Here is a 20,876-nt window from a genome sequence, read left to right as displayed (position 1 = left end):
AGTTTATAAAAAGGTCATTTGTACGACTCTTTCCCTGATGGTTTCCTCCAGAAAAAAGAAGTCATGAATTCTTATGGATCTGTTTGGTAGGGTCATAATCTTTTGGGGCTTTGCTTTTGTCATTTTCACTTAACTTGCTAATTTTGGGGAGGGCAGGCAGATTAGAATCAGTCTGTTTAATCATTTCTATAAAGCTTATTTTTTGCTGTAAAGATTATGGGAGGAAAGAGAAGCATAGTGTTCTGAAGAAAGAGACTGTAAAGAACAGAGTGCCTTAGTTTACATATACACATTCATTCACTCTTTACTGCTGATCTTAAGTACCTTTTTTGAAAGCTGTATCCTAGTCACATGCTGTTGTGACTCAGTGCAGAGGTGAAAGATGGAACTTTTAGCTGGTGTCAAGGAGGTCAGATTAAATAATGGTCCTTCCTTTTGCAGTACTTGGTGATCAGAAGCTGTCCTGCAGCCACAGACTGGTGGTGGAGGGGCCCACATGTGATGATAATCGTGGAAGAGAGGAAGTGTGTAAGCTAAGAAAGCTGGGAGTTGCCCAGAGCTGATAACACAGCAAACATGGTAACTGGGACTTATGGGTATGGCTGAAGGATAGAGTGGCTCTGCAGCAAATACAAAAGAATAAACCTACATTTTTTGGGGAGGAAGATGCAATACTCAAATGTCAAGTGGGAACCAAACTGTAGTTGTTGGGGCTGGGTTTTGGTGGTTTTGTTTTGAAGTTGGTTTCTTTTAGCTAGACAGCATGAACAGATCTTTTGAGTGTAATTCAAAGTATATGGTTTAATTTTTGCTAGTATGACTGTAATAACTACTTTGGGTTTGTTACTGCAGAGCTGTGTAGAGTGGTAAAACTCCAGTATAGGTGAGTCACACGTTATCCGTCATCTTTGGAAATGCAGCCCCAGAGCTGTGAAGGGTTAAAATTCAGGCTGTAGGAATGATTTAATTTTTTTAGTTTCTTATTTTTTGACTCAGATAAGGAAACTGTGGTAACCGTGTGTTGTGTTTGGATGTTGCTGCAGAAAGAACCAGCAACTGATAGTAAAGGATAAGGAAAGAGAGGAGTATTGCAATCCTAAAAATAAGTGTGATAAGGGAGTCAACAGAAATCCACAGCTTCCTCACAGGGTTACCGCTTAGCTTGAATTCAAGGAGGGAGTTCCTTGCAAAAATATGCATGAAGTAGGCTTTTGTACTGGGATGTAATCTAACATAGAACTTGTATTTGCAAGCATTAGCTTATGCCATTCCTAACTGAAACTTCAGAGCTTATACTTGAGAAAGGTGGAGCTAGAAGCTCAATTTGACTATTCCGAGGCACGTTGTTATAACGTTGTTATAACAAAGGTTACAGAATAGGCATCTATACTTTAAATAAACCTCTTTGAGTGGACATCATGCTGGTGTTCTAATCACCAGCCATGGCAATATTAAGTAGCACCAAGCAAAGCCTACTTGCGTGGTCAAAAACCAGAGCAGCCTACTTGATGAGAAAATGCAGCAGCCTGCAAATGAAGTTTCATTGACCCTTGAAGGTCTAAGAATTTTAAATCTCAATTTATAAATCCTATAGGAGTTACAATAATTCCCACAAACCTTTATCTGTAGTTTAAAATTATGCAAGTATTGTCAGCTAAATATGCAGTAGTTGCTATGAACTTATTGAAATTATTACCACTTTAGAGAGGGGGAAATAAGTGCAGAGAAGTGAAACTATGGTTTTATGTTGTACGGCTTGTCTGCCAGTAGAAACCAAAGAACCACTGCATTCTGGTTTTTTCCTATTATTTTAACCACCCACCTGTTTCCTTTCTGCTTTTTGAATTGCACATGACCTTTAAAGTTCCCAAAACATCAAGCCCAAGCTCTGCAAGTTCAGTATTTTTTGGGTTTGAGCAGCTGGTGGTATTGACTGAGGTCTTAGATTAGGCAGATAACTGCTTTTGCATGCTAGATTTAAGATGCTGCTTCTAGTAGTACCTTTTAATGCATTTGGTTTTGAGGCAGACACTGTACAAATCTCCTAATCCTCTATCCTGTCTCCTAATCAGTGTACAAATCAGCCTAATTAAGAGAAAAAGGAAAACCCCTAGGATTTCACCTCAAAGTAACCATAAAGTAAAACAAAGTTTCTGGTTCTCAAAAAGGCTGGCTATGGAAAGTAAGCACTTATGGTGCAATGTGTATGATTCACTTGCTTTTTAGTACCTCTTGAACCCTCAACACCTCTTCAATGGAAAAAGCAGGGAGAATTCAGCTGTTCTGATAGAGTGTTTATCGGCTGGGTTTTTTCCTGTGTTCTCTCTAAAATTATAAAGAATTTCTATTTTTTCTATGCAAAATAACAATAGCTGAAAGCAAAAGTATAAAGGAATATAATAAACTAAGGAGAATATTCACCGATATCTCCCTGAATGCTCGGTCAGCCTTCAGGAGTTTGCAATGCAATGACTTCCTGTGCCAGAAGTAATTTCTGTGCATTAATAGCCATCTATGGATTTCTCTTTCATGAATTCGCCCCTGTGGGTACATCTGCAGGAAGGCAAGCTCCATTAGTTCTACCATTCTCTGGAGAGTCAATCTTTAGTTTTCTGTCGTCATTGTTGCTAAGTCAAAGGTTGATTCTAGATAGTACAATAAAACATTTTTTACTTTAGGAAAACAAAGACTGTATCCTTATCTCCAGCCACTGTGAATCTTCCCTTTTAAGGGTGGCATCAGTAGCTCTTTCTTCCTAACAGTAATGAACTTGACTTTTTTTTTTTTTTTCTGGGAGTGTTGCTTTATTCAAGTGGCTTTGATTTGTATGAATGTGGTCCCCATTGGGCTGGCTTCAGCAGGTGGGTGGGCGTAATGGTTAATGATGTTATCTGGTTATTTGATAACAAGATTTAACAAATAAGTTCTTAGAGACTTCTTGCTGAAAGGGCTTGGAGACCTCAGCAAGCATGCCAAGTGCCTCAGTAGCAGAAACAGAAAGCAGCTGGCATGCTGCAAGCTCAGGACTCGCTCTTTGCCAGTGAGTAGCGGTTACATGATACTTCCTTCCCACTGCCAGCAGTGCAGGTCACTGTCCATTTAGGGCAAATGCTGTGGCCTGTCTTCAGAGCCTCAAGACACATCCTGTGCTTCCTGGCAGTAGCATCACTACTTGGGGAAGGTTAATAGTGACCTTGGGATTCTGAGTTGTTACAAGTCTCTGCAAAGCTGGCATAGGTGCTCACAACTGCTCAGCCTCTTGCTTCTAAACCAAGCAGAACAGAAGTGCTGCAAAAATGTGAAATTAAACATTTAATGACTTGGTTACTGCTGCCTGCTTCTTGCATTATGTCTTTTGCAGGCTCTTTGTTTCCCTTTTCTGCATGAAGGTTTTTCTGTTTCTTTGGGCCAATTGTGCCACAGGTTCTTGCAGTCCTCTCTGGTTCTTAAGTGTTTCTGGCTTTAAAAACTTGATGTTGAGTTTAATATTTTCTACTGCTGAGCTTGTACCAGCAAGACATCAGGCAGGAGAATGGACAACAAACATGCTGCATGTTTGAGTTTTTCAAGTATCCCTGATCCAGCTGATAATAAATTTATCCAATAACTGGACTGTTGCTGTTCCAGCAGGTATATAATGTGTTCAAGACTAAGAACTGCAGAGATCACAGTTTACAGAAGGAAATTTTGAGGAAAATATCAAGCTTTTTATTTCAAATTTAACTACTGGTTTCTGGAGGGGGGGAGGGAAATAGGTCAACTGTATAATTTTCCAGTGTCTCTCTTGCCATTTAACTTACTTGGGGAGTTCTTTTATGTTCATTCACACTGATTCCTGTCTAGGCCATTGTCTGCAGAGTTTCTTACGCTTCTTAAACCGAAGGCCAAGTATTGTCAGCCTGCACCCCATGTAACCTGACAAACCTCAATGCAGACACCAGACCTGGAAGAAGAACGATGAGTGGGGGAATTACACACAACTCTTCAAAACAAATCCTTCTGGAGGCTTTTGAAACAACCTTTTCTCTCTCTTTTGTTTCTTTTTTCAGGGGTAGTTGCATGAAGAAGGGAAGCAGGGCTTGGTTCTTTTATCTCATTAATGCTATATACAAAATCTTTTTTTTGAGTTGCCCCACTCAACATAATAGTGACAATTTGCAGAAGGAAGCAAAATGCAATACAACATGTGTGGTCCTTAGCCCTTCTCAGAGCACAGGCTCTCTGCTCTGTCTCATAATTTAGAATTTAATAGATTATTATGTGACTCTGAGGGGTTTAAGTTGCCTTCAGTTATAAGTAAATGAAGGTATTTCTGAGAATGCATTATCAAACTGTGTTTATTGCTTAGAAAAATGTGTTGATCTCTGAGCTGCTCCTTGTTCTTAGTGTGAGAATTAGTAGCTCTAGAGAAAAGAGATAATGATCCTTGTAGTTAAGCTGCTGCTTGAGACCCTGGATAGAGTTTTTAATTCACAGCCTTGTATAATACCATATAAATCATATCAATTATGTAGAGCACATTACATCAGTAAAATGGGACAAAGCTTCCTCGCTTTGCAGGCTTGGCACGCCAGTTTGCTTGGTGGATGTATAAACGACAACTCCTTTGCAAAACCAAAAACTGATCAAAGTCTGAGTGTGATTCCTTTTATTATCAGTGGTGAAAGTTTTATTGGTAGTCTTTTTTGTTAGGATGTGGATAGTATTATTTAGAATTTACATGTCTTTTTCAGAGATTATTAATTTTATGTCTTCTTGGCATTCCAAGATGTCTTCCACTTTGCATTCAAAGATAATCAACTGTCAAGTGAAGTGTGAAATGTTTACTGTCCGTGCTGTGAATAATGTTGTTTTGGACACAATTCATTTTGTTGACATGGGAAGGTGTAGTCAGATATGGGCACTGTTAAAGATATCTGATATCTTATTTTGGCATAACTCTGCACACTTCGGCTAATGACGTCTAAGTCTTTCCTGGGAGGATTGAACATAATTGGGCATAATGCTAATCTGATGTGTTCATTCACATTTGTAGTCCCAGTGTGGGGACATATTGACCAAACTGAGTAGTCTCAGTCTCCTGTAACACACCAGATACATTCCTCCCCAGTCCAGGGTCTTCCCTGCAAGGGATCTGTATAATTTACATATGCATATATATTTGCTGCTCTGGGACTTCTGCCATTGAAATATCCCATCTGGAAACATTTGATTTTTCTTAATGAATATGTTATAAGGCAGTCTTAATTATTGTCTGTCTAGGCCTTCTCTAGTTAGATCTTACCCTCCAATCTCTTCCACATTTATCTCTATAATCTACCATGTGCAACTTTATTGTATTGCTATAGATGCCCTTTTCTTAGAAGAAGTATGCTGGCTTTTGGCTTTTCTGACCTTGCAGCCCTTTGGGCTCTAAGGCAAAAGAGCTCCTCTACTAAAAGGGAAACAACAGAATCAGAAGTGGTTGTAGTTTGGGATTTTACCAGCCAGAAGTGGAAATGCCAGTCACATGAACTTGCCTTAAAGGGGTTTGTGAGATCTCATGTTTTTGTCTCTTTGCAGGGTATCATCCAAGCATACAAGAGTGGCATAACGCTCCAGGGAAACACCACTAGCCTGGGCAGGTGGGACTACAGTGGGTCTTTCTTCTTCTCCATATCTGCAATAACAACCATTGGTAAGAGTTCCCTGCTTACAGGGCCACCTCATAGGTGGGAAGAGCGTGAGAATGAGGGCCTGTACTCAGATGCTGCTCCAGCACTGTGTGGTTCCCTGGAGCTTGCAGTAGGGAAGCACCCATGAACCCAGCCCTAGGAGTGCTTTGTCAGTACCAGTGCAGTAATGATCTCTAACTGATCAGACACAGGGATAATTAGCTCAGGACATGTTCCTGCTAAGTTACATGGCTTCTGGGGCCTGAACTTCATGGTGCTGTGCTGCCTGGACTTTCCCAAGTCTTATGCACTCTGAGAGGTCTGAGGTGAATTGTGCATTGAAATGGGCTTTTCCAGTCACAAGGACAGGAATGATTTTGGAAAATTTGATACTGGCTATTGTGTCTTCAGAGACTGTATTTATGAATTATTCTTCCTTGTTACTACCTGTATTAGATGAGGACCTGCTTGTTCAAGTGGAAGTTAAATAGCTGGGAGAACATCACAATTCAGTTGACTCAGGTTTCAGCAAATGGGTAATGCAAAACCACAAATAAATTATGGAAATAAGTAGAGGGAGGGAAAGTGAAAAAAATAAAATGTACTGGGTACAGAGCTAGTTAAGGCAGATGCTGTCAATTATTGTCAGTTTGTGTCCCTGTCCCCAAAACCATTAATAACTTGCCCTGATGTCTTTTTCTTATGATGTGACTCAGAATTAAAAAAAAAACATGGAGGGGAGAGCATGTGGAGAGATGATTGTTGAATATCAATAATCCTTCACGGGTTTCTTGATTTGTCAGCTCTCTTCAATTTTAAGTATATTTTAAAATTAAGATTTTTCTTTTTGTACCCAAATTGAACCTTCTTTTGATTTCTGATTCTTTTTGAAGATACACTGCCTCCAGAACACTAAGCCCCAAAGCAGGAGCTCAAAGAAAGAGAGGGCTTGTGGGTTTTCTGTGGGGGTGGAGGTGAGTGGGTGGTAGTGTGTCATCTTCCTGTGACTCAGTACGTCTTTCCGCCCTGCTCTTTTGCACATGCATTGTTCTGGTTGGGAACACACTTTCAGTGTGCTGCACTGCCAGGCAAGGGTTGCACCAGATGATGGCAGTGGAGGCTCATTAGACAGGGTTACACAGGGCTGTGGGTTTCCAGGAGAGCCTGGTCGGTTCCTTCAAGCCTTTGGTACAAAGCAGCATCTGCTCAGAGCTGCTTTGCATGCCTCAGTAGTGAATCCTGATAAGTTTCTAAGCGATCAGAGTGACTGTTTCACCATGGCAAATTTAAGTTAATGGTATTCAGGAAGAATCAAATTTATCATGTTAAAATAAAAGGGGATGTTGTGATGTTGGCAGAGACCTAAACTAAGCATTTCTGCTCTTCTATACTAAGAGTAGCTGCTAAACTACTCTTCGCACCACAACTCCCTGCCCCCACTCCCCTCTTTTTTTTAAGTAAATTCCTTGCCCTGATGGCTATAGGAGAGGAGGACAGGACAGGGCATGACACAGCTGAATTGATAGCAGAGGCAATTGAGAATTGAAAAGGACCAAATCTTACAGCTCTTTATCTCATGATTTTAAAGCTGGTGCTATGATTCTAGACACTTGTTAATGATTTTCGGTTGCAGATTTGAGAATGCCATACAAGCGACTTCTGTGCAGAAATCTTTAGCTGACTGGACCCTCCATTCTGCTTTTTTCAAGTGAAATTGTTAGTTGCATACAGATTAGTGTCATAACACTCTGTTGATAACAGTATGTTGTAGAAGAGAAAACTACAAATAGTTTAACAGAGCCTCACTCTGGGTCTGTTATCATAATCTCTCTTTATGCAAATTCTTGAGATAGTTGAGGTGTTCAGCCTCACTGAGGATACCACAGTGTGACTGGGAAGGATAATTGATTATGTCAAGTAAAGAGACAAGCTCCTTTCCAAAGAACTCAGTGAAGTTCAAAGTGGTGAGTCACAATAGGAAACTTCGTGTATAAGTATGGCAATGAGATAAATGACAATTGAGAAGGCTTCTGGAGGATTTGTAGAGGTTTTAGTATTCTTACATGGCAAGGAAGGGTTTATCTCAGGCTGTGATTATGGAGCCAATGAAAGCAGGTCCATCTGCACAAGATTACACTGTAGGACTTAAAACCCAAGGCATTCTGGCAAATGAGTTTAGGAAGGGTAGAGTTAAGATGATAATGCAGAAGAGAGATTCTCAGGAATTTAGGGGTACTATATAAAGATTTTGAAGAATATGGATGGCCTCTATTCCATGTGTTCCAGCTGCTGCAAGCCCTTTGGCCTTTTTGTCTCTTCCACATTTTTTCTTTGCAATTAATGCCATTCATGCCTTGCTGGCCTCTTACGCAAAACAACATCTTTTTGACTCTTGTCCTTAGTCTTCTCAAACAGCACTGCCAAAACCACTATCACTTTCACCTTAATCACTTTCCTTTGAGATGCTCTTTCTGTTCTGCCAGGTCCTGTATTCTACTTTAGGTGCTTTAACCAACCCCCCCCCCCCACCTCAGAAGGCTAGGTCCATTTCTCAAGTCCTTACCAGAACATTTTTTCACTGGGATACAGGAGGGGATGTTAACTTCTTTCCCATTAACACCAACTGAGGGGCATTAGCTTCTTTCACTGACAAAGTTTAAATCCTCCTGTCTCCTGTTGCAGCATCTTCTGCACTGTATCCTTCTTCCATTTAAATGAAAGCCTCATCTATTTTCACTACTAGTGATTAAAAGCAGCATATGAACTTTGCTTAAAAACAAGGTGAGTTCTAACCTGCAGGCTGGACATAGTTGGTGCCTCAGTCGCAAATGTTTGAAGAGCAGATAGGTATGAACTAAAATCTCTTGTCTAAAGAAGTGCCTCAAAGCTTATGTAGTTTTTGGCCAATCTCATAATTTCAATGGAACTGCATTTATAAATTTGGGATGGGCAGCCCTGGCCACCTGCTGATTATTTCTCCCCACTGTTAGGCTTCTGTGCTTTCCTTGTTGCTGTCCTTGACATGTCATATCATGCCAGATTTTATGTTATCTCATTTTCTGCAGATTTTTCCATAAGAACCTTTCTCCAATGCCTTGAAGGGTCATCCTCAGAGTTCCTGTGGAGCTGTAGTACTAAACATGATTAAAGAAAGAAAAGCTAACTTTTGCTGCTGGTTTTATCTCTCAGACTTCTTTATCCCTTGCCGACACAAAATCTCTCCTTTCTGTGCTTACTTTCCTCCTACTTAGTTTGGACTAACAGGGCAGAGGTCAAAGCAAGTTCAGAGTGGGGCACAAGATCAAAGTTCCTAAAGTCAAACGACCACAGGGTGGTGTAATTTCAGAGAAGGTGCTAGGGAAAGGCTCTTTCTGTGGTCAGTGAGGAGGCTGACTCATCTGTGCAAGCCTAAGTAGAGTAGAAGGAGTAAGGAGTATTGTCCTCTCTAGCCTGAATATCCCACTTAATATTGGGTAGATGGATGCCACTGCCTAGAGCTGTATTGCCATTTTCTGATGCCACCAGAATTCAGTTGTGTGAATTTCAAGGGCCCTTTTTTAAATATAAAATGGGGCAAGTAAACCATCTCACAGTGAATAAAAGAAGGGAAAGACCTTCTTCCTCTTCTTTCCTTCTCTGGCTAGCACAGTACGTAGCTCCTAAAGGCAATACCCCAGAGGACTGGGAGACAACAGAGGCATGGATCGGGCTATTCAGTGAGTGATAGTATTAACCACACTGTTACAGACATTTAGTAGTTGCCCTAGAGGATTCCAGTGCGGGGAATAAAACAGTAGCAAGTTCAGGGCTGTGAAATTCTGGTAGGGTAAAGCTTTGGGCAGCAAGAGTTTTGTGAAGACTCTGACCCTCTGCAGACACCGCCCAGTGTCTGGTGGAGCTCCTGAAGAATGGTCAGGTTCCTGCCCATTGCTGGCTGATGCTCTGTTGGGGAATTCAATTAAACTAACTTGATGTCTCAAAGTGGTTAAAATACAGAGTAACATCTTGGGACCACTTTCATATTTGAATCCTTTGTGAACCTCAGGAACCTCTTGTGTAGGGGAGTTCTCTGCTGAAAAGCTGCCACTGTTGATGTGCTGATCTTTACCCTGCCCAGCTGGCAGAGCTTCTCTGTAGGCTTGGCCAAGAAGGATGTGGCACAGTGCTCCGTGGGAGGTCACTGATGGGTTTGGGGACAGCCACTCACAGCAGCATCCTCTGAGCTGTCTCCTGAGCACTGGAAATGTGGTCTGCTTTCCTGACTGCATGCTATCTCACCCAGCTGAGCCTAAGCCCACTATACAGATTTCAGTGTACGCACAGCATGAGTCAAAGACTGCAGTACTCATCTGAAGCATTTTTTTTCACTCACTGAAGGAGCGTGCAACCAAATTTTATCTCATCTGGAACTTCATAGGGCTAAAACTGTTAATAACTTCCCTGATTCAACTGCCTGGATCCCAGTGAGCTTCCCCATATAAACACAGTTCCTGAGATTCTGCCACCACTAGCTTTAAAATGAAATTCTTCAAATTTTTGATTTGTTCTAGCCATAAAACTGAGAAGCCAATGCAAGCAGTGTGGCTGCTTCAGGACTGTGTCCTGTTCCTGTCCTACATGTACAGGCTCCATGCCTGTAGCATCCTCCCTGGATGGATGAATTTGAAATAACTGGCTTCCCATGCCAGGTGTCCTCAGCTGTGTCCAGCTGATAAGCGTTCTTGAACTTAGTGCAGACTTGGTGGATACAATGTGAAATCTCACAAGAAGGTTGAGAAGCCAAGTATGTTAATGTGTTTTTTATAGCTAAGGAGGCATTCAAAGCAGGAGGGAGGATAGGAACCCCGACTTGCTGATCTTCCCATGAATATAGGTGGTACCAAATGACCTCTGAAAATCCTAATGCTTGTAAGATCATAAGGTAACTCAGGCTTCCTGGTACCTCAGGAGATCTCCAGTACAATTGTCTGCTTAAAGCAGTCAACGATGAGGTCAGAGCAGGCTAATGAGTGCTTTGTTAGGGTCACCTTCCAGCTAAGCTGGGGCCATGCTCACATTTTAAGGAACCAGACAAACATTACCATAAGGCTGTGTTGGTGATCAGTAGGTGTGTTTGTGGTGCTTCCACTTGGAATTACACAAAGATGTCTTTTCCATATAAAGTGAATCTTTTTTAATGAAACATTTGAATATTTAATGGAAAAAAACTTTCATTTCTGCTGGATTAAAACATCCAGATCACTTGTAAAGACCACAAAGGAAAGAAATTATAGATTTCCTGAAAAGTGTTAGAGGAGGAGCTAGTGGTGGGAGGAGCTGGATGGCTTAAGGACTTAATTTCCTCCAGTGCCTGGGAAAATAGGCCTGTGGCTCACTGAACATCACCCCAACTGCCAAGCAGAGAAGTTTTCATGAGTATTTAAATGTGTAATGCAAAATAAAATAATTCTGGCATTGACACCCCTCAGTGAACTATACAATGGATACCTGGCCCCCAGGCTTAGATGAATTCCTGGTTATTCAAAGCAAAATATTTTCAACAAGAGCAATCTGCAAATTTGGGATTAGACCTATGTCTGTAGGAAGTGATGGCTTGTATACTCTGAGGTAGGAGAAAATATTTAATAAAACAAGAAGTGTTGCTTCTCTAACCAGTAGCTTTATCAGTGGTTTTAGCACTCAAACACATTTTTGGGTAGATTTGGTTTTATGCTAACCCTGGAATTTTCTGCATGTGAAATTTTTTGGTAAATTTTCAGATGTTTTTCAGCCTATGACAGACACTTTTTGTTCTAAGCACTTTTTGCTGAAAATACTCTTATATCTGGACAGTGAGAACAAACCTTTCATTGTGGGTAGCAGGAAGTTGCAGCTGCCTCAGTTAACTGAGGGCATTGCAAGTACTGTCTTGTGAATGAAAAGATCTTTTACTAATAAGTCTTATCTTCTTAAGAAGTCTACAGAGCTTCTGAATCCCTTATGGGCTGGAATGTAACGGGAAAGAAGGAAAAAAATCCTGAATTACTTAATGCGTGTAACAGAAGCACATGAGTTAAAGCACATGGTTATGAGCATTTAGAAATAAAACCACTCTTTTATTTCCTCCAAAGAAACTTGACTTACATTACACCTTATTTCAAAACAAGAGGAGCTATACATGTACTTTATCCAGCTGCTTCAGTGGAAATACACTTTGATGTCTCTGCAGTTTTTAGAGATCATGTCTCAGTGTCTCTTTGCTCAGACGTGTACCACATGGCATCCTAGCAGCATGCTCATGAGGGATGTGACACAACTGGCAGTTTAGTTTTAATTTCTGAATCTGGTTCAGATCTTCTAATATCTAGCTCATGATGATTTAAGACACCAACTCATACTGAAGAGGGTAAATCCTATTTTCCCATTCCTGCTTGAGTTTTAAAACAATTGAGTTTTATATATAATTAGGTTGGCATTTCTTTGTCTAGTGCAAGGACAAGTGGATGTAACCAGACAGGAGTAAATTTATGGGTATTTTGCATAATCTAAAGTCTCCTATTTGATTATACTTTGTATCCTATATAAAAGCTGGTGGGGCATGGGTTTTTTTGCATGTATAGCATGTTTTTTTGGCATGTACAGCAGGTTTTTTTGGTGTATAGCAACTATGTACCAAGTTTTCAGAAAATTGTCTCAAGCTGCTCAATCCAAGGGAAACTGAAGCCAGGGAAATTGAATGCAAAGCATATCTAGTGTTTGGAATAATAGGTTTACTGTGTACATTAGACCTTCCTACATTATTCAATTTGCCATTCCAAATGAATTGCAACATACAAGTTAAGTTTAGGTGCTCTGCCATCCAGCACTCTGTGGCACCCCCACAATTCTGAATGCTGCTGTGCTTCACACAGTGACTAGAGAACATGGGCCTTTTTTCTTTTATGCTTTTCTGCAGAGAAACTTAGAAACCTGTGATTAAAAGAACTGCCCAAGACATTACACAGTCTTTTAAAACTTGATATAGAAGGAAAAAAGGGAGAAGGGTTGGGGGAAACCACCTGGGGAATAACTGGCCATAAATGTATGTGACTCATCTTCAGCCTCCAGCCCTACAGTAAATGCCCCCCAGCACTTTCTCCTGGGCCAGGTCAGGTCACAAAACACCCTAATCCCATAAAAGAAAAATTGGAACTAATCCACTGAAATGTCACAGCCAGTGTGAACTGCATCACACCAGACACATCTTTCTATAATTTGCTTAGAAGGGGTCATCTACCAGATGTACTTGCCTATATGTCTCATTTACCACACTTGGTAGTCTAGAAATGGTGAAAGATGGCAGAAATTAGCAGTCATTGGGGAAAAATGCATTAATATTGCAAAGCTGGTCACAAACAAAGAAGAAGTAGCACTGGCATGAAGTCTTAATTTAGCCCCTTTTTGGACTATATTTCAAAACATCTAGTTACATAACAGCATCCCATTCTTTCCTGGGGATGCTCTCCCCTTACCAAGGACATGCTCCTGGGGCTCCAGTAGAGGTGTATTGTGTGCATAAAATTATCAAAAGGAATGTCCTCCATGTAATCAAATTTGGGATTTGTGGAGTGCATAGTTAGGAATAGTTTGCCCAAAGACCATTTTCTGGGTGTAGTTTGCTGGCAGATATGCACAACTAACTGCAGAATTGTCCATGGTGAGATATTTTTTGTATGTGTAGATATCTCCAGCTCATAGCTGCACACATTTCTACATCATCAGTCAGTGGCTTATTGCATCTGGCATGTGACAGAGGTTAGTGAAGAAATGGGACTTTTGAGTTAACCACAGATGTTTGCACTCTCACTTATCTGGGGTACAGAGCCCAGCCCTGGGGCCTCTCCCTGCTGGGCACTGCTCACTTGCCCCAAGACTACAGCACTCAAAAGCAGGGTAGCAAGGCAGCAGTGGAGAGAGCACCTCTCTGCTTGCTGTGTCGGTGGCTGGGTGGTGCTGGGAGGGGATAACATTATTTGTGGTAAAAAGATAATCTCCTCTGTGGACACCAATCTCTAATGAGCAGAGGTGATTTTGGAATGTAGTCAAGGCCATAGGTCTCTGACTGGCTAAGTCATTGTTGTAATGCTTGTGGTGTGCTAGTTCTTCTGTCTTTTAAAGTATTCTCTGAAATATACCTCAGTTAAATCTGACTTTCTTGTGGCACAAAACACTAGAAATTACAAATGCAAGTCTGCAAATTTATGGGACATTTTAAAAAGAACATGTGGCGAATGAAGACAAGTGATCTTGAAGCCAGAACAATCTGGGGATACAAGCAAGGCTCTGATTGCAAGGCAGGACCTTTTATTAGATCACTTCCTATGACTAGAAGAAAGAGGAAAAATTTAAAGCACTTTATTTTTTTCTTTAGGTTGGAAATTGAAGTATTTTACACAGGTTAAATATAATTTCTCTGGATATATTGACTCTAGATAATATTTTTGACAATTTAAGGTGTATTTGGTACTTGTGGTGCAAAAGAGTATAAGCAAAGAGGCAGTGTTAAATTCACTAGTCCTGTGGGACAGAGGTAGAAAAGGGTGGTTGTTATAATTAAAACACTATTGTTGTGATTCAAAGACCATCTGACAGCGATGCAGGATCATGTACCAGTAAAGCCCATGCCAACAATGCTTACAAAAATTGAACTAAACGGAAGGTTTGCATTTACGTCAGATCCCAGCCAGGGCAGTGGGTAGGGGAGAGGAAATTGACTGGTAAATGGAAAAGAACTAAGCAAAATTGGCAGGGAAAGAAATGTTATTTTCCAGCCCACAATAGGATATGACAAACAATGGATGTAACTTACAGTTATTTATAAAAAAGGTCCTTTTGGAGCAGTGACCTTCTCACCTAACTTCTGTAGATGATGGAGGTTCACCCCTCCAGGGGGAAGAGGTAAGCAAAGAATATTTTAGATTTAATGCTTCATTCCTCCCTTGTCTAGGCTATGGAAACCTGAGCCCCAGCACTGCAGTTGGTCGAATCTTCTGCATCATGTTTGCACTTTTTGGGATCCCCTTGAACCTTGTACTCCTGAACGAAATTGGGCACCTGATGCTGCTTGGGGTTCAGCACTGTGCCCGTCACCTAGAGGAGGTGTTTCACTGGCAGGTAAGCAGTATGGATAGGCATAGCTCAAAGAAAAAAAGACAGGGGACATTGTCTGGTATTTGAGATCCTATGACTAACAAGGACAGCCTGGCTGACTATTTGACCAAAAAGGCAGTAATACTCAGGAATAACTGGAAGCAAATAAATTTAGTCTATGACAGCCCTATGAGGTGTCAGATAAGGTTGTTTATTAATTGAGGGAAATTCTGTGATGAATGACTTCCCATACAGCAACAGAAGTGATAAAGCATGTGAGCAATGCACAGTCCTAGACTATCTAGTCTGTTTATTATCAGTTTTAGTTAGAATTGCATGTGTAAGTTATATGGGAACATTTGTGGAACAGGCTTTAAACTGGCATGAATTTAGGACTTATGAAGGTGATGCCTGATTTGTGTTGGCTTGGTGTCAATGTTTAACCTCAGCTGGCATCTAAGCACCACACAGTTACTCACCCCTTCCCTGTGGGATGGAGAAGAGAATCCAGAGAGTAAAAAATTCATGGGTTGGGTTTAAAGACGGTTTAATAAGTAAAGCAAAAGTTGTGCACACAAGCAAAACAAAAAAGGCATTTGTTCACCACTTTCCATCAGTAGGCAGGTGTTCAGCCATTCCCAGGAAAGCAGGACTCCATCATGCATAACACTTACTTGGGAAGAAACACTCCATCACTCTGAACATTCCCTGCTTCCTTCTTTCCCCAGCTGTGTATGCTGAGCATGATGCCATATGGTATGGAATATCCCTTTGGTCACTTGGGCTCAGCTGTCCTGGCTGTATCTCCTCCCAAATTCCTGTGTATCCCCAGCCTACTCACTGGAGGGGTGCAGAGAAAGCCTTCACACTGTGCAGGCACTACTCAGCAACAATAAGAACATTCTGTATTGCCAGCACTGTTTTCAACATAAATTTAAAGCACAACCTTCTACTAACTACTGTGAAGAAGTAACTCCCAACTAACTCCCAACTGAAGCCAGCTCACATGTAGGACGGACACATCATTTGTTGAATTCAATGGAATTCAATTAATGTTTGTATGCTTTTGTGGAGTCCATCATCATATCATCATCATATCATCATCATCTCCAGTTGGAAAACAAGCTGGACTTTCCTTGCTGCACTTCTTGTGACAATCTTTTTTCCTTTTTTCCTTCCTGTTTTACTAGAATAAAGCTTCCTTCCTGATGAAGACCTGTGCACTGGTAACCGGCTTGTTATTGTTCCTCCTGCTACCTCCCTTGTTATTTTCTGACAAAGAAGGCTGGTCTTATGAAGAAGGCTTCTACTATTCCTTCATTACCCTCAGCACTATTGGGTTTGGAGACTATGTGATTGGTGAGTAGTTCACATTTCGTTGCTTTCACCTACTGAACAGCAAATCCATGACTTTCAAAGCGTCCCACTTGGCAATTAGGCACCAGTAGCAATCCCTAGACCTGATGATTAATATGTTGTGGTGTGCATTTGGCAGGTTGGAAAAGACATGATTTCTGCCATAGCAATGCCACCTGCGGAAGAACAAAGGCATTGTTTCCCAGTCAGTAAGTGGCATTGAAGTGGCCTGTCCCTTGAATGACTACACCATGAGGCAGGAATGCTATGGTTTAATCACAGTGGTTGCTGAGGGCACTCCTATCACACTTCAGTGCATTGGCAGCCATTAGTTTTAAGCAGAAGACACTGCATTTTCATTGACAGACAGGGGCTGTTTCTTCTGTCAAAACCCTAGATAACTACTTTCTAAAAGGCAACTTAAGTCAGTTAGGTATAGACTGTCAAGCACCAGGCACTACTTAGTTTTGGATGCCAAACCCCTTTGCCAGAGGAAATGGGATTGGATCCACACCCACTGCATTTGCTGAAACACAGGACATGCCTCTTTGATAAAGACTTTCGCATTATAAACAAATTGATTATAGAAACACATGCACTCTTGAATTCCTGAGAGACAGAAAGACTAAAACATCCTATTATGGATTTGCTATTTTCTTTTCTTGATAGCACTTGCTTGATGCTTAGACAACTTAGTGGCAGTTACTTTAGAACTTGTCTGTAATGCATCAAACTTATGATTAGAGCTTGTGTAGGCACATGTAAATAAGTTTGGAATAAAGTTAGCTTGGGCAAGGGCAGCCAGATGGAGCTTGACAAAAGCTGGGTCAGCTCAGCATTCTCCTATACTGATTTTACAGATCTGATGCTGAACTCTGTGCTACAAAAGTTTTACTTCTCTCAGTTTCTGGTAATGCATTTGGTATTCCTTCCTCTTCCAGGTGTGCCCTGCGTAGTACCTTTGTGACTGGAATATACTGCCATAGAGACACTAGGTTTGGTTTGGGAATAATTGAATATGTCAGTTGTTGTATGTGTAGAGGCTAAAGAATTTTGCCTTACAATCCTTTATGTGTGGTTTATGCCTCAAAAATAAGGTTCAAGTGACCTTCACACTGTTTCCCCACTAGTGCGATACAGAGCTGGGAGGAATAAATTACCTGCGGGGAAGTATCCTTGCAGAAAAGGACCTGGCAGTCCTGATGAGCACCAAGCTGTCCATGATCCTGCAGAGAGTGCCTCTGTGGCCATGAAGGCTGGTGATAATTTCAAATTGTTTTCCAAGGTTTGGTTGTTCTTGGAGGTTTTAGGACTGCTCAGGCCTCTTTTCTCCTGCTCTCAGAGACTCTCCTGCTTGTATCTGGTTTAACAAAATACATATAGTGGTACATAAAACCTGCTTACCTCTCTGCCTGAAGGGACCTCTGTTACATGCTAATAGAATATGGTGGTGCTGAGTGATAAGCAGAGAAACTAAACTGTGTGCTTGAATGTGAATAATCACTTTGACATGAATGTAATTTAGGATTTAGTTTTCTTTCTTGAGAGTGATATTTTCAATTCCTAAGGAGTACTAGGCTGTTGTTGACACGTCATGAAACATACTTACAACATCAGTTCACATACTAAGTAGATGGCATACTTGTGTTTTATGTAGAAGTCACCAATATTCACTGATATTTCAACTGTCTTTGCTTTACATGTAATGTCTCCTTTGAGGCACTCTTGATCCAGTGTAGAAATGTTTTGGGTGATTCTGTTGTAGGGATGAACCCAGATCGCACCTATCCAAGCTGGTACAAGAATGTAATCTCTCTGTGGATCCTCTTTGGGATGGCCTGGCTAGCACTGGTTATCAAATTTTGCATCAACATTCTAGAGAGCTCCAGTGACTTCTGTCAATGCAACAAGAAGAACATGGAGATGGCAGAAGATTTAATGGATGGTAACAAAAATAGCATGACTGGACTTCAGAATGTGGAGATCTGCAGTGACAAAGACACAAAAATGAAAGGACCAGTTGAATCTCACTCTTACAGAGCTCCTACAGAAGCCCTCTAGGGAAGAAAAATGTTTTCGGTGTCCTGTAGGTTTTAGTGCACAGAGATGAACCATTAGAAATGTGTCAGTGGAGCTGTCCTGACCTGTGAATGGGGTGAAAGTTCGCTTATTGAGTTTGAAATGCTTTTATTTTTAATTGAGCAATGACAGAATGTTTCATTTCCAGCACCACCAAGTATTACCAACAGGACTCTTAGCTGAAAGTAGATTTAAGGAAATATCACCTACCCTCCCACCTCAACTTATGAGGTAATCTTTGGCATCCCTGAGCAACACCGCTGTTGTCCATTTCTTTATGTGATTCTTGCAGCCTCTAGTTATACGTATGGCACTTTGCAAATGCCACAGCCATAAAAGCAAGTGCCATTTAATGCAGGAAACAAATGGCATATTGCCAAAAGAAATGAAAAGCACTGTTTAAAGCTATCTGGCAGTCATGGCAGATGTGCACCATCACCTATATACTTGTGCTTGCAAAAGGTGGTAACATGGTTTTGCTCTCTGATCATTCATAGAGGGATGGCAATGAGGAAGAGCTTGTTGAGGTGCCTGATAAAAACAGATCATTCCATTTCTTAAAAAATAATTTCTACATCAGAAGTCTGCTAACAGAAAGAGACTGGGTATGCTATTCCTTACTTCAGTCAGAACATGTGTGTTCATTCTTTGAAGTATTTTGCAGACCAGATGTCATCAGCTGAATGTGACAGTTCATTTGTATTTTATCACATTTCAGATTTATATTTTGTCACATCTTGGAAGTCAGAAAAGGAGGACTAGAGGCAATTTTAAAAGTCAGTGGTTCCAACATTTTCCTATTGCCACTATTAACAAGGGCTACTTCAGTCTAGAAACTGAATTTTCTTCAATTATGGTCAAGAGATGCTATTGTGATGAACTTCTCATGTCATGAATGATTAGCACACATGTTCTATCTAATATCCTATATATATAATCACAACTGTCTTTGATCTGTGGAATGACATGTTTATTTGGTCTTTGTGTCAGTCATGAAACAGAACTTAGTTGGGTCTTTTTAGTTCCATTAAATTCTCAAAAATCTTTTGAAATAGTATGCCATTTATAAAGGCGCAACAGAGTCTAACTCCTGGTGCTGTTTGTATTCCGTTATCTGTTCTTCTCATTTTGTAGTTCCTGTTGTGCTATTTGCATCCTAAGCATTAACTTTGAAAACTTCACCATGGCAGCAAACCAGAATGAAGCATTTGGTTGAACCTTCAGCTTTTGCAATGAACCAAGGTTTGATGGGGTTCTTAGAGAAAAGACTGAAAACAGAGTCTATTGGAGTATGGGGCTGAGGAATTAGAAATATCCATAGCTATGTTCACAGAAATGGAGTGAGTGAAAAGTGTACAGTCTTCAGGAAAACAAGTTCTGAAACATACATTGTGAAAAAAGTGTTTCCAGAAGAGGCCAGTCTGAGTATTGCTATCTGGTGGAACTGATTACAGAAAAAAATGTAGCAAAAGCATCAACTGAATGAAATTCAGTCTGATGACCTTTTTCTGATTGCATAGAATTAAATGTTCTCACAAATACTATTTGAAGGGGCAGCAGTGATCAGGAAGGGAGGCAGTGGACCTCTTGGATCATACTGATGCAAAATAAATACATTTCAAATTTTTGAACATTGGGTAATTTCTTTAATAACCTTTAGCATAAACTTTTCTGTTCCATGTTTCATCTTGCTTATTTTCACTGATGGATACACAATGTAGGTTTTATTGGCCTACGTGAAGAAGAAAGTGTATTTCTTGAAACATGAGTAAATTACAATTCACTTCACAAAATCTGATACCCTTTAATGCATATCCTTTGCACCCTTTTTCACATGCAAAACTTAGTAAGTATAGGTGTATTGTAAAATCCTGATGCCCAGGAGGTAGTAGTTTCTGCTGTCAAAACGATGACAGGGGTGACTATGTTAATCTGTTTCAACTTTTACTTGAAATGTCACAGACTCTGGGAATTTCTACCAACTCTGCTATTTGATGAGAATGCTTGTAGAAGATTTGTGAAGAGTTTCTTCTTTTGGATTTGAATGTCTATTATATTAATCTCATTAATTAATGTTCTCATCTATTTTTAGGCTGTGGGTGGGGTCTTCAAAAGTGCCTTTGAAGTTTAGGCACCCTGGTCCTACTGAAGAGCAGAGTTACGTGTCTTTGGGCAGCTAATGTATATTTCTGAGAGGCAAAGGGGAGAGGAACTCAAGGAATAGTCTTGGAAAAAAAAAAAGGATGAAAGCCTTTTGCAGATCTCTGTGCTTCCACTGTATATCAGGGTTCAGCCACAGACTTAGGCACGTGGCTGCGTCTCATGGTGCCTCATTATCTGCCCCAGCTGTCCTTTCTGAGTCACATCTTTCTGCAGCCCTGCTGGCCAGCCACTCACCACCAGCAGAGTCCTGCCACCCACAGTCTGATATCCCATATTTTATGGGAGACATGTCAGAACTGCTAGCAGGCCATACGTACCTCCAGAGCCACAAGTTCTTGCTTGGATCTTTGCTCACCAAAAATTTTAGGAATAAATGAGTCAAATACCATCTCTGACTGGGATCTCTGACACTGAATTAGCATGTTGTCTCTTATGAATATCCTTTTTCTGACAATTCCTCTCAGTTAGCTTTCGATGTGGATATTAGTATATCTGAGTCCCCACAAAGTGCTGTGC

At 40.7% G+C, this 20,876-nt stretch overlaps 2 protein-coding genes across 2 annotated transcripts in view; both read left to right on the top strand.

Moving 5' to 3' along the window:
• The window catches only part of LOC128805309 (potassium channel subfamily K member 16-like), a 24,664-nt gene extending 19,017 nt beyond the window's left edge, over nt 1–5,647 (top strand). Inside the window, exon 7 of the mRNA XM_053973892.1 lies at nt 5,563–5,647. The gene's annotated coding sequence lies outside the window, so the exon portion shown is untranslated. The remainder of the gene's footprint in view (nt 1–5,562) is intronic.
• The window catches only part of KCNK17 (potassium two pore domain channel subfamily K member 17), a 26,027-nt gene extending 5,151 nt beyond the window's left edge, over nt 1–20,876 (top strand). Inside the window, exons 2-5 of the mRNA XM_053973891.1 lie at nt 5,563–5,677; nt 14,620–14,786; nt 15,953–16,121; nt 17,884–20,876. Coding sequence (XP_053829866.1) covers nt 5,563–5,677; nt 14,620–14,786; nt 15,953–16,121; nt 17,884–18,179 — 747 coding nt within the window. The 3' untranslated portion in view covers nt 18,180–20,876. The remainder of the gene's footprint in view (nt 1–5,562; nt 5,678–14,619; nt 14,787–15,952; nt 16,122–17,883) is intronic.

The sequence above is a fragment of the Vidua macroura genome, chromosome 3 (assembly GCF_024509145.1).
Source record: "Vidua macroura isolate BioBank_ID:100142 chromosome 3, ASM2450914v1, whole genome shotgun sequence".
In the NCBI taxonomy this organism is placed as follows: domain Eukaryota; kingdom Metazoa; phylum Chordata; class Aves; order Passeriformes; family Viduidae; genus Vidua; species Vidua macroura.
Note: the sequence above shows the minus strand (reverse complement) of the source record. Positions and strands in the feature narration are given on the sequence as shown.